At 40.4% G+C, this 12,950-nt stretch overlaps 1 protein-coding gene across 1 annotated transcript; it reads right to left on the bottom strand.

Moving 5' to 3' along the window:
• Positions 1 to 820: 820 nt before the first annotated feature.
• alox5ap (arachidonate 5-lipoxygenase-activating protein) lies at positions 821 to 12,398 on the bottom strand. The gene is made up of 5 exons (XM_068033526.1): positions 12,287 to 12,398; positions 12,074 to 12,155; positions 5,357 to 5,427; positions 3,103 to 3,184; positions 821 to 1,154 (listed from the first exon to the last, which is right to left on the bottom strand). The coding sequence occupies exons 1-5, from the start codon at positions 12,354 to 12,356 to the stop codon at positions 992 to 994; spliced, it is 468 nt and encodes a 155-aa protein (XP_067889627.1). The 5' UTR covers positions 12,357 to 12,398; the 3' UTR covers positions 821 to 991.
• Between the last annotated feature and the right edge of the window lie 552 nt (positions 12,399 to 12,950).

Consider the following 12,950-nt stretch of genomic DNA (forward strand, 5'->3'; position numbering starts at 1 on the left):
ATGAGACTGAATTTAAGCAGACAATAGCTCTACAAAGATGGGAAGGGTGATATCAATTAAGAATTTTGGGCCTAGGAAGGGATACATAAGTCCATTTCCCTCCAAAATGGGCATCAGCAGGCCTTCTACCCCAAGCAACACCAAGGACCTGGAAATTCACGGAAATGGTTCAGGTTTCTGGGCCACAGGTCTCCGCAATCATTTACATTTGGTGCAACAGCTAGAGGTCTTTCCTGCTCAGGAATGGGAGGAAAATTTAGGTTCAGCACGAATGCAGCAGAAGGTCACCCATCTGATTTTTCTGTATTTTTTGCTGCTATAATGTCCAATTTGGAGAGGTATATTGGAGGATATTCCAGGCCGTTCTGGTTACATTAAAGAATAAAGCTCATAGCAGCAGTGCAGAAATTGCACATGTATACACTGCTGATCAGAAGTCATGTTTGCAATTTTTCACTTTCTGTTCATAAGTCTTCATGATGTTGGGATATGGAATGTCCATAGTGACAATAAATGTGAAAACTGCATTGCTGAGAAATTCAGCTTGCCCACAACCAACACAAATGGTGGGATTCAACATGTAGCACATTAGGGGCACAATTTACATTTGCCATCATAAGTGTTTTGGCGCTTGCCGTGCAATGAAATACCCTCTCATGAAGTGGCTGTCCATACTGTTGAAGGTACTCCTGGGGTTTTGTTTATACGGTAGTCCTATAACTGTAAATTAAATGCAGCAAAACTCTGGCTCATGCAACATAACTCTGACTCTTGTCAAATTTTGTGCCTCAGTATATATACATAGTGTTCTGAAAAATAATGAAGTTCCAGTTGAATTTTATTGGTACATCATAAAGGGATCAATGTGGACATTAGATTTTTTACTTAACTTTTTAATTAAAAAGCCACAGATAGATATTCTTAGACATGTTAGCAAATGATTGGAGCCATTCAAGATTAAATGGTAACGTTAACGATGGCTCCTATCTGTTTAGGGAATAAGAAGCAATGCAGCTGAGGCTTTCGTGGCTGTTTGAATGTAATACAGAAAGTTGATTCCACAGAAGTAATTTGTTGCATAGTTGATAATTCCAGCAGTTGCCATGATGAACAGGAATGCCATTAAACGTTTTCCAAAAAAGAAACCCGGAAGGCTGTAAAAATAAGTGAAATGCGAAAGAATTAAAGATGTATCTTTAGAAAATCACTGAACATATTTGTAAAAATCACAATCCGCAAATAAAAGTGCCTGTAGGGCCATATGTATTAAATAACTTGTGGGTAGGCAGTGCAGCAGCAGAGGTGCTGACATTGCACCACTGTGATCTAAAGTGCATACCTTAACAATGATTAATATTCTGCTCAGTTGAAGAAGACATTTTTACAAATGCCCTCTTCATGTTAGCGAACCTTGCTTGCAATGAGTGCATATTGGGAAATTGCAGGCATGCTCACACAATTTCCTGATATGCTCCCCAGGGAACAAAACTCACTGCCACAAAGCACACATTCATAAAATCATCTCTATTGAGTTTTATTCATCCTCTTTCTCCTCACTCAGGTCAATGTCACATCTTAGGAAGAACAAGACTGCATGTGCCTTGCCCTCACAAAAGATACATCTCCAGTTGATCAATGGGATTTAACAGTACTGCTATTAAAAACCATGGTAAATTAGACTACACTGCACATTTTTCTCCAAGAATGGCAATTACCCTAAGGCTGTAGTGGAGGTATACAGACCCTGTGGCCATTCTGAAGAACTCACATCTGGGGCACAGTCGCAAACTCTGCCAGGAACCAGATATGTTGGATCCTGGCCCTAAGACAGATTTTATTGCATGGTTTGGTGTGAGCACAGCCTTTCCTTGTTGTACAAAGCTTTAATATAAGGAATCAGGGCCAAAGGCAGGAACTTCCTAAATGTGGTTGTCCTACTCCTAGTTCCTCAATCAGAACCCAGCATACTATCGACTCATTACAACTGATCTCACCAGCATACCTATCTGATTCCGGTGCAGGTGGGGACAGCGGGGTCAAGTGCTGGCCTTGGTTCATGATGCCTCAACTACGAGAAAAAGTTTGGCTCCAATTGTCCTGTCCCATCCTTTCATAATTCTAAACACTTCTATCACATTATTTTGTAATCAGAGTTTTTCTAATGAACAAAGCCCCAATTTTTCAAGTCTTTTTTCATATTTATATTTCCTCAAAGCAGGCAGTATCCTAGTGAATCCGAGTTGTACTCTCTCCAAATATCCTTCTAATAAAAGATAATCTTAACTCCCCCACTGATGAGATCAGATCAGATGCCAATTTTACATCATGCCCCAAGCTTACTTTCTGTTAACTCACATATCAGCGACTTGAATGAGACAATCTGATAACATTTTCCAAATCTAGCTATAAAACACAACCATTGCTGACACTTGAACAAAGTGACTTGATTGCAGAAGAAGTTTTGGTATTTGTCAAAGAATGAGGAAACACAATGTTCACTCTACCGATGTGGAAATAACACCAGACATTTAGGCAGCTGGATGAAAGAGGAAATTGTTTCCAAATAAGATCAGCATTGCAGGGCAATGTTGAGACACTATAGAGTTGACTGTAACCCTGGGAGAAAGGAGGGCAGCACGATTGTGTTCCTTGCCTGATGTTCCCGGTATGAGGCCCGACAGGAGCCACTTTGAGAGGTAGCTATCATCTACATCTGAATGGGAAGCTGCAAGTGCTGAACCAGTGCTCAGAGGCAGCTTGCCAATTGGGCTGAGTGAAAAAGTTTAATCCTGTATTATAGCCTCTAGAAGCTTTCTTATGGAAGGCTACCTGGTGATGCAGGGTATTTGGAGCAAAATAAAGATGTTTATTCAGGAACTGGCTACTCAATAAACCTGACCTGATATTAACGATGAGTAACAAAACTAAACAGTATTTTCCATTCCTCAACCTTCACCTGATAAACACAAAAGTCCAGCACATTTTTAAAAATATAATGGAAACATTAAATACAAGGACAAGCATTCTGGTGACTAATATCAATGATACCTTAAGTTACAGACTTACATTTAAGGAATTGGTTGTGGAAAAATGAACCATTACCTTTGACTTCTTTCTCCTAAATAACCCACGAAGTATTTGTGCCTCACCACCAAATACAACAATCCAGCGAAGGCTGCAGGAGCTGACAAAAAGAAATCACAGAGCAATGTTATTTACTGCAAAACAGCAAATGTCATCTCATAACCACAGTAACTTGAAAATATGAGTGAATTTTGACACTGCCCACTTGAAATGGTTTTTGCAATAATCCCACTGAGCTTTGGGAAAACAGAAAGTGCCAATTCTAAGAATTATGGGTACTTCAAGAGTGAGTACAAAGGACTTTTCACAACCAGAGCTGGTAGACCTAAGCTGTCAAAGCCCCAAACCAAACCCAGAGATAACATTTATGTTATGCAGTTTCAGCAAGATAAGCAAGATAGAGAGGGATTTAAAGGAATGTCACTTTTATCTGGTACTGTCTAGGCTTGTTATTATTTAAGGCCAGGAATGCAAAAGGTGTGACGAGCTACAAGAAAGTCTTGTTTGTGTCTTATAATTAAAATTGTCTCATTATAATTCCTTGACATGTGCCTCTTTAAGAAGGTTGACATCTAAGGTGAAATCTCACTCAGATTGGTCAGTTTCTGAATAGGGCTTGTACCTTGTGGAATTAAATGTAAAGAAGGTTGTCGGGGTGAATTTCTATGGTGGTTTTCTTAATCATTTGCTATAATGTTGGTAGAAGAGCCACAGAAACCCTTGAAAAATGCGTAAACACATCTTTTCCAACTCAGTAGAGAGGCAAATGGCCCAGGATAGAATGGATAGCACATCTACAAAGTGATTCATCATACTGGCATCTCCAGAGTTGAGCAGAGGTGACCAGAGGAAGGTGAGACAGCTACCTCTGGATGGATGAGTTTGCATGAGATCAGACTACCATATTGTTGAAGCTACAAAGCCAGGGGTCATAGACTAAAGATACAGGGTAAACCTTTCAGGACTGAAGATGAGGAGAAATTTCTTCACCCAGAGAGTGGTGAGCTTGTGGAATTCGCTACCACAAAAAGCACTTGAGGCCAAAACATTGTATGTTTTCAAGAAGGAGTTAGATATAGCTCTTGGGTCTAAAGGGATCAAAGGGTATGGGGGAGAAAGCGGGAACAGATTACTGAGTTGGATGAACAGCCATGATTATAGCGAATGGCGGAGCAGGCTCAAAGGGCTGAATGGCCTCCTCCTGCTCCTATTTTCTATGTTTCTATGTAACAGTAAGATGCTGAGCTAGACTCATAATGTACCTGGTAGACTTGTTATTCAAAGCTGTTAATTTGTCAGACCATATATTATAAAAGATAAATGGATGGAGAATGGGGTAGGTCTTCTCCCTGCTGCATCAATCCTTCAGTGGTTCTAACTCAGTTTCTTGGGCTGGGCATCATCAAATATAACAGTCAGGCTCTCAGTGGGATCTCTGCCACCAAGGGGAAGCTTGCCACTGAGAAAGAGGAAGATACAGGTGGTGCTACAATGTGACACATATTGCACAAGGGGGCGGAAGAGCTGCAAAGATCTGAAGATTCATTTTTAGGCCTCAGATTGAGCTGAGCCCTAAAGCAATAAGATTGTGGGGCCAAAGTCACCACTGGGACTTTTGCTGTTACTCCTACGACTACTACCATCCCTGTCCTAGCGGCCTCTGGGGTTAGCAGTAAAATGAGGGGAAAGCCTGAAAGCTAGGTAGGTTGCCAGGCCCCATCTCCCACCATGACTGATATGCAGCAGAGACAACCATAGGCCTTCTGTGTGGGGCTGCTGAAGGTAAATTTAAGTGGGGCAGGGATATATCAATAGCTTTCCCACACTATTTACCTTGATTTTCCTTCACTGTCCTATCTGAGATCTTTGATTTTCCTCTATTATATCACCACATATTGGAGGTAATTGCGCAGGTATAATGCAGGAAATCCAGGCCTTAATGTTGTGAGTTTAAGCTAATAATTGAATCTTGAGGTGTTGCTGAAGTTTCATAAACTCCTTGTCCATCATTCTCACAGTGTAAATCATTACAACACCTTGATTAGAATTAACACTTTGTAGGTCAATGCCAGCCATCAATTCTCCTTTATGTATTGTACAATAATCAATAATGTTACTTTAATTTTGACAGAAAATGCTACAAAATGACATGAATTATCTATAAAACATGTCAGAGGCATGAGTGAAATAACACAGTAATGGAAATGTATGGTTTTCATTTCACAAACTAACCTGGATTCTTCATATGTAAATTATATAAATTATACATTACCCTGACTACAGAAAAGTCCAGCAGTCCACAGTAAAGCAAGGAATGTGGGATAAACATCAATGCAGTTATGGCTAAAAACAAAATAGAAAATATAATTAAAGGCAACATGCATTTCCTTGCAATGTTGTAGGAACATAGGAACAAGAGTAGGCCATTCAGCTGTCAAGTCTGTTTCACCATTCAATGAGATAATGACTGATCTGCAGCTTAACTCCATCCACTGTCTTGGCTCCACATCCTTTTATATCCTTGTCTAGCAAAAATCTATGGATCTCAGATTTAAAATTATTTATTGAGCTAACATCTACTGCTTTTTGTGGGAGTTAGTTCTACACTCCTACCACCCTTTGCTTGAAGAAGTGTTTCCTAATTCTCTCTGGAATGGCCTGGTTCTGATTTTAAGGTTATGTTCTCTTGTCCTAGACTCCCCCAGCAGCAGGAAAAGTTTACCTGTATCTACGCTATCAATTCTTTTTAAAATCCTCAAAACCTAAACTTAATTACCCTTCTATATTCCAGGAAATACAAGCCTAGTTTATGTAATCTCGCCTCATAATCTAACCCTTGGAACCCTGTAACATTCTGGTAAATCTGCACTGCACTTTTTCCAAAGTGCATTCTAAGATGCAGTGTCCAATACATCAGTTACTCTGTTGGAATTATCATTGGATGACAACATTCATTTAGGCAACTAAAATAAATAATGGCATTAAAATTTCACCACTAATACAAGAGACTCCCCAGACACTTGCAACATCTTAAACAAAGGCATGTTTCTTTTCACAGAGAACAAAAAAGATTCATGCATCTATTTGTCTGCCTGATCAGTGTGTTTAAGTAGCTATTAGTATTTCATTTACATAGGCCTCCAGATCGCGAATGAAATGAAGGAGATGCTCCTCCAATATTTGAGGAGTAGGAGGAAAATTAAGATGAAAGCAGCCGTTTGAATTGAAAAGTTACATTTATCAAGTTAGGGAAGCAACCTGGATGTACAGAAATATCAAGTAAAAGGACAACTGCAATGATAATTGAATGAAGACAAAAGGAAACACTTATACAATACAAAACTGATTTAGGGAGGAAACCTGCTTCCCATACTCAGTCTGGTTTATGTGTGACTAAAGATCTGCTACCCGATCCCGAACCCAATGCGGCCCGACGACATGTGTCGGGTTCGGGTGCTCTTCCGGGTCCGGCTTTCAGGCTCGGGTCGGGTTGGGCCAGGTCCGGGTCGGACACACACAGTAAGTATTGCATTTTGCTCTGCTGGTAAATGTCAAAAGTTGAAAAGCCTACCTGAGCTGGGAGTCCGGGACGTCAAGGAGGGAACCTCTGAGTCTGCACAGTGAGCAAGTGAGCGTCTCTATGACGTCATCGCACTCATGCTGCGGCTTTCTGCAGATTCGGAATGGGAAGGAAGGTAAAGTGAACATTCTGGTGTTCGGGTCAGGCTCGGGTCGTGTCGAGCTCGGGTCGGGTCGGGTCGGGCGCGGGAAAAAATGGAGGGACTCGGGCCGGGTCAGGCTCGGGTCCGATGTGGTTCTGTCGGGTTCAGGTCGGGGTTTTTTTTCCTGACTTGAGCAGGCCTTTATGTGTGACTCCAGTTCCACACCAGTATTTTGACTGTTCTCTGAAGTGGGCTAGCCAGCAACTCAGTTGTATGAAACCACTACAAAGAGCCAACACATGGACTGCAGTGATTCAGGAAGAAGGCCCACTGTCTCCTTCTCAGGGCAACTAGGAGTGGGCAATAAATGCAGGCCTTGCCAGAGGCAACCATGTCTGAATAGTGAGTAATAAAAAAATGGTTACATCATTTGAAGGATTTATTTAAAATATACAATGCTCAGCCAAAGATAGAAAAAATGACAACAATGATAAGGTTAATGAGGAACTTAAAAATAAGGCAATGAAAATTTGAAGCCTGCTTCAACTTCAAAGAAACTTAAACTAGCAAACTTTGACATTGAAATGGAATACACATACAATGACGACTGAAATGGAAAATCAGTCATATAAAGGAAAAACTCTAGCATTGTGGAAATGAGTTTGGTTTTATCATCAACAATAATTTGACCTTTTCATTATCTTTATAATTTCTTCCCCCTTGTTTCTTCTCTCCTGTACTGAATAAATGATTATTATACACTCTCAGACTACAGCAACAGATTCATGTTAAATATGAGGGAATAAATGTGCTCTAGACATTAATATTTTGGATAAAAATTTATTTCCTGAAATTTCCATTAATTCTATGGTATGGTCCCATGCCAGTTACAGTTTAACAACAACTTGCATTTATATAGAGCCTTTGATGTCATAAACATCCACAACTGTTAACACAAGATAAATGGATATGAAACAGTAGCAGAAGAGTTGGAGGAGATAAAACATTGTTGAAGAGATAGGTTTGATAAGGCTTTTGAAGGCGGAGAGGGAGGTTGTTTGTGAGAGAGTTTCAGAATGGATGGCTCTAGGAAGGGGGAGGCGGGTTGCACAACTGGCAGAAGTGTGCAGCATGAAAGGATTTGTAAACAAGGATGGGAACTTTGATTTTAATGTGTTATGGGACAATTAACCAATGAAGGTTGGCAAAGACAGGGGCAACAGACAAATGAGACCTAAGTGAGAAACAGAATGCACCTAGCAGAGTTTTAGATGAGTTGGAATTTGTATAGGAGAGATCTCTAGAGATGGAGACTAAAGTGCTAGAGAAATACAAGGGCAAGTTTGGGAGCTTGAACAGTGTTTGGAATACAGAAAGGGTTAAGGAAAGCAAATTAGCAGAGGTGGAAATAGGTAGTGATGGATAGGAGATGAGGCTTAAAGCTCAACTGAGGCTGTACATTTCACATTACTGGGATGTGGCCTGAACGTGGAATCCAGCCAAATTTAGGTCATATCAGGAGGAATGCACTTTAGGTGCATTTTGTCTAGTTAATGCTAGATGCATAAGGGGGAAGAAAATTGACCTGAGATATTAAGCTGTTCTGTCAATATTGACTGAAATGCCACCTTCTTATTGCTAACTAGTTACCCATGCTGTAAAGTCAACAAGTGCAGGAGTGGGCATTTGGTGGGAACAGGGTTAGCCATGGTTGTGACCACTGCTACGGACAAATAACTCAACAGCTAGATTAATGCAAGAGCAATAGCTTTTTATGTGAGGTACATGAGGGCCTATGGGTATCTGCAGCACTATATTGTATCATCTTCATTAAGAAAGAGGTAAGGAGAAAAAATTACAAGAAAAAAGAATAGTTCTGCAAAAATAGTTTGTGTATTTATGAATTGTAAAGGGGGACAGATTTCATATTTCAAACAACCACTTTAAACAGTGGCCCACTGAAACAAGAAAGAAACCGGATGTGGCATCACATTAGTTAAGACTTTAAAAATGTGAGTACGATTTTACATTATGCAGTGTATTGCTAAAGAGGAAATCCCTTTCTTGAAGTTTCCTGCTTGTGTTCTGTTTCTGACAAATATCATCCAGATGCTTCCAAGATTCATGACATAGGTCTATTATTGTGCAAAATTCAGAGTGAAAAATACAATTCAGTGCTGCTAGTCTGTGGCAGTGTACTGGCATCAGGTAAACCATGAGATGCCAATCAATTGTCTGGTTAAATTCCATCACATTGTCCAATACCATATCTGTGGTATTTAGATGTCAAGGGTTATTTGAAATACTGAATAATACAGTTAGTGATAAGAAAATTGGTTGATTTTTGAGCTGATTGAATCAATATGAATGTATGAGCTGAAGGAGGTGTTAAATTCACTTTAAGCAGTAAAGTTGGAAGTTAATCTGTATGACAAAGTGTCAGACCTCCAAAATGCATGATCTCTCCCTGATTATGAAGAGAATGCAGGTTCTGAGGTCAGGTTCTTTTTCAGAAATACTGAGTCAATCAGCATTTGAGTCAGGCCACATCGCAGAAAGCTACAGCAATGCTGAAACTAGAGGAACAGGCAGTCTGCTTAGCTTCTTAGCTAGAAAATGATGCCTGACACAAAGAATGCTAAAATGCTAAAGCCTAAAAAAGTAAGATTAGACATTATCTGGTACCTTTGAATTTCGAGGGCTAGTGTTTTCGTTAGGTTGCACTGTTATTTACAGTACAATTCGCCCAAAATTGACCAAACCAATGCAAAAGATTGCAGAATTTCAAGCACAAGTTACATCCAGTGCAAAGTGACATTCCACTATCTTTTGGGCTAGTTTAAAAAACATCGTGCTAGAAGCAGGCAAAACTGGCCATGCCTCCAGATCAAATTAAGCACCATTGTCATTTTCTACTAATTGCATCCACTGGCAGATCTTCAGAGGCTCTTAAAATTAAGCTGGTTCCTTTAGGTGCAATGACACTAAAGGACAGGTTTTAAAAGCCTTTGAATTTAATGTTGTTTCATTTACCAGGAAACTGACTACTCTACACCAAATGTAACTAATAAATGGCTCCATATCATTTTTTAACTCAATTTTTTGCATGGGTAGGGCAGATTTATGTAAATGAGCAGCAAAGTTACAATGGATATATCGTGTAAGTCTAGTGTGTGATCGAGTATATTCCTGCCTATAGATGTTTCAGTATAAAACCAGAGTAAATCAATTATGCTCAAATCTCCTTGGATATATTTGCTAGAAATTCCAAGCCCTTAGTTTCCAAACATTCATTGCACTTTTGAATAAAGAAATTCTAATAAGTTTTAAACTTCAGTTTACTTTTTTTTTTACAGATTTAGAATTGTCCTTTGCTACTTTGAAGTAATACTCCAGCTTTACTTACACCTACCTAACAATGTGGAAAATTGGCAGGTATAGCCCTGTCCATAAAAAGCAGGACAAATCCAATCTGGCCAATTACCGCCCCATCAGTCTATTCTCGATCATCAGCAAAGTGATGGAAGGTGCCGCTGACAGTGGCACTTACTCAGCAACAACCTGCTCATCAATACTCAGTTTGGGTTCTGCCAGGGGCACTCAGCTCCTGACCTCATTACAGCCTTGGTCCAAACATGGACAAAAAAGCTGAATTCAAGAGGTAAGGTGAGAGTGACTGCTCTTGACATCAAGGCAGCATTTGACTGAGTGTGGCATCAAAGAGCCCTAGCAAAATTGAAGTCGATGGGAATCAGGGGGAAAACTCTCCACTGGCTAGAGTCATACCTAGCACAAAGGAAGATGGTTGTAGTTGTTGGAGGCCAAACATCTCAGCCCCAGCACATTGCTGCAGGAGTTCCTCAGGGTAGTGTCCTAGGCCCAACCCTCATGAATGACCATCCCCCAATCATAAGGTCAGAAGTGGGGATGTTCACTGATAATCGGATAGTGTTCAGTACCCTTTGCGACTCCTCAGATACTGAAGCAGTCCATTCCATATGCAGCAAGACTGGACAACATTCAGGCTTAGGCTGATAAGTGGCAAGTAACGTTCATGCCACACTAGTGCCAGGCAATGACCATCTCCAACAAGTGAGAATCTAACCATCTCCCCTTGACATTCAATGGCATTACCCATTGCTGAATCCCTCACTATCAACATCCTAGGGTTACCACTGACGAGAAACTTAACTGGACCAGCCACATAAATACTGTGGCTACAAGAGCAGGTCAGAGGCTGGGATTCTGTGGTGAATAACTTACGTCCTGAATCCCCAATGCCTGTCCACCATCTACGAACATACAAATTAGAAGTAGGCCACTCAGCCCTTCGAGCCTGCTCCACCATTCAATAAGTTCATGGCTGAACTGATTACTCCACATTTCCACCTACCCCCAATAACCTTCCACCCCCTTGCGCTGCCTTAAAGGTATTCAAAGGCTCTGCTTCCACCGCCTTTTGAGGAACAGAATTCCAAAGACTCACGACCCTCTGAAAGAAAAAATTTCTCCTCATCTCTGTCTTAAATGGACGACCCTTTATTTTTAAACAGTAACCCCTAGTTCTACATTCTCTCACAAGGGGAAACATTCTCTCCACATCCACCCTGACAAGACCCCTCAGGATCTTATATGTTTCAGTCAAGTGGCCTCTTACTCTTCTAAATTCCAGCGGATACAAGCCTAGCCTGTCCAATCCTTCTCAAACCATGCTCACATCCCGAATATTAAAAAAAACTTTAACTGTATCATAATAATTTAAGTCTCAATTTAATGTTATAAAATTTAATGTTCAAAATTAAATAAAGGAGGTTTTGCAAGCAGCAATAGAGGTTCTGCAATTATTATCGTGGTTACCCAATGAAACCGCTTCACATCATAGAAATGAGAAAGCCCCTGTACTGAAATTAAAATTCTGCTTTATAATATTTAAGGTGTAAATTGGGATGGCTGGCAAGCAAACTATATTCAAATGTAAGAAACCGCGTGCGCGATGTAGTGTAACTCACAAGAACAATGAAAGTATTTCCCTTCTAATAGAATCAATTAATTTTATTCCGATTGGAATTTATTGCCATGGGAATGCATTGATTTTAATACAACTGGCAGCAATGCTTCTGTTGGGAATTCATTCACTGATTTCGAGCAATCTAGCCTGTTCTGAGTTCTTTCCTGTAAAGTATCTGAAGAGTCGATCTTATTTTAGTGACACGTCACATCTGATTTTAAAACAGTCTTATTATTGTAAATAAAGTTAATAACTTCTTGATTTTTCCCCCTTTGCTAATACAAATAATTCGTAGAAAGCGATCGATTCGGTGACTTACTTTGCTACATTGACCCGGTCGAATGCTGTATTTGCCGAACCCCTGAGGAGGGATTCGTTCTGCACCGTGTACGCAAAGAACACTGCAAGAGAAGAGTACAAACAGCTCTCATAATGTTAACAAACAGCATTTCGTTTTCTAAAGGAGGACCAAGTGCATAAAGCTCAGTGTGCATGTGCACACTGGTTACAAGTACAGACAGCTTTTTTTTACCGTTCTGAAGAGCACTGAGCACAGTGACAGCACCCAGAAAGATCACCTTGTCCAAAACCTCAACATCCATTGCCAACGTGCCTGTGCGCCTGCCTGAGGAAGTATTGAGAATAAAAAGTTGCCTAATTCCTTATCTCTCTATCGCTCAAACTTCCGATTTTTCTTCACCGTTGCATGCAACGGAAGAATGTTGATCGTCGAAGGGGAGGGCATATTTCTAAACTCTCCAACTCGCCAGCACAAGTCGGAGTGTCAAAGGAGTTTCTTGTTAATGGCGAAACAGTGAAGTTGATATAAAGGGGCGAGTAGCGAATGCACAGCTTCCATGATAAATACCCTTGTATACTTATCATTGTAATCATGGAATAACACAGCACAGAAGGCGGCTATGTGGCCCATCTTGTCTACTGGCTCTTCGAAAGAGCTATCCAATTAGTCCCATTCCCCTGCTCTTTCCCCATAGCCATGCATTATTTTCTTCTCAAGTATTTACTCAATTCTCCTTTCAAGGTATTAAATCTGCTTCCATCGCCCCTTGGACGCTGCATCGCAAATCAGAACAACTCCGTGCATAAAAATCTCCTCTGGTTCTCAGTGCCCTCTGGTAACCAATCCTTCTGTCACTGGAAACAATTTCTCCTTATTTACCCTGTCATGATTATGT

The sequence above is a fragment of the Heterodontus francisci genome, chromosome 6 (assembly GCF_036365525.1).
Source record: "Heterodontus francisci isolate sHetFra1 chromosome 6, sHetFra1.hap1, whole genome shotgun sequence".
In the NCBI taxonomy this organism is placed as follows: Eukaryota; Metazoa; Chordata; class Chondrichthyes; order Heterodontiformes; family Heterodontidae; genus Heterodontus; species Heterodontus francisci.

Bases quoted from the DNA above. Each gene is read 5' to 3' on its own strand.
- alox5ap (XM_068033526.1), bottom strand. From the start codon at position 12,356: ATGGATGTTGAGGTTTTGGACAAGGTGATCTTTCTGGGTGCTGTCACT. The intron at 5,428-12,073 runs GTAAGTCACCGA...TTTTGTTTTTAG, and splicing joins GACCGGGTCAATGTAGCAAA to CCATAACTGCATTGATGTTT. The intron at 1,155-3,102 runs GTAATGGTTCAT...TTATTTTTACAG, and splicing joins TTAGGAGAAAGAAGTCAAAG to CCTTCCGGGTTTCTTTTTTG.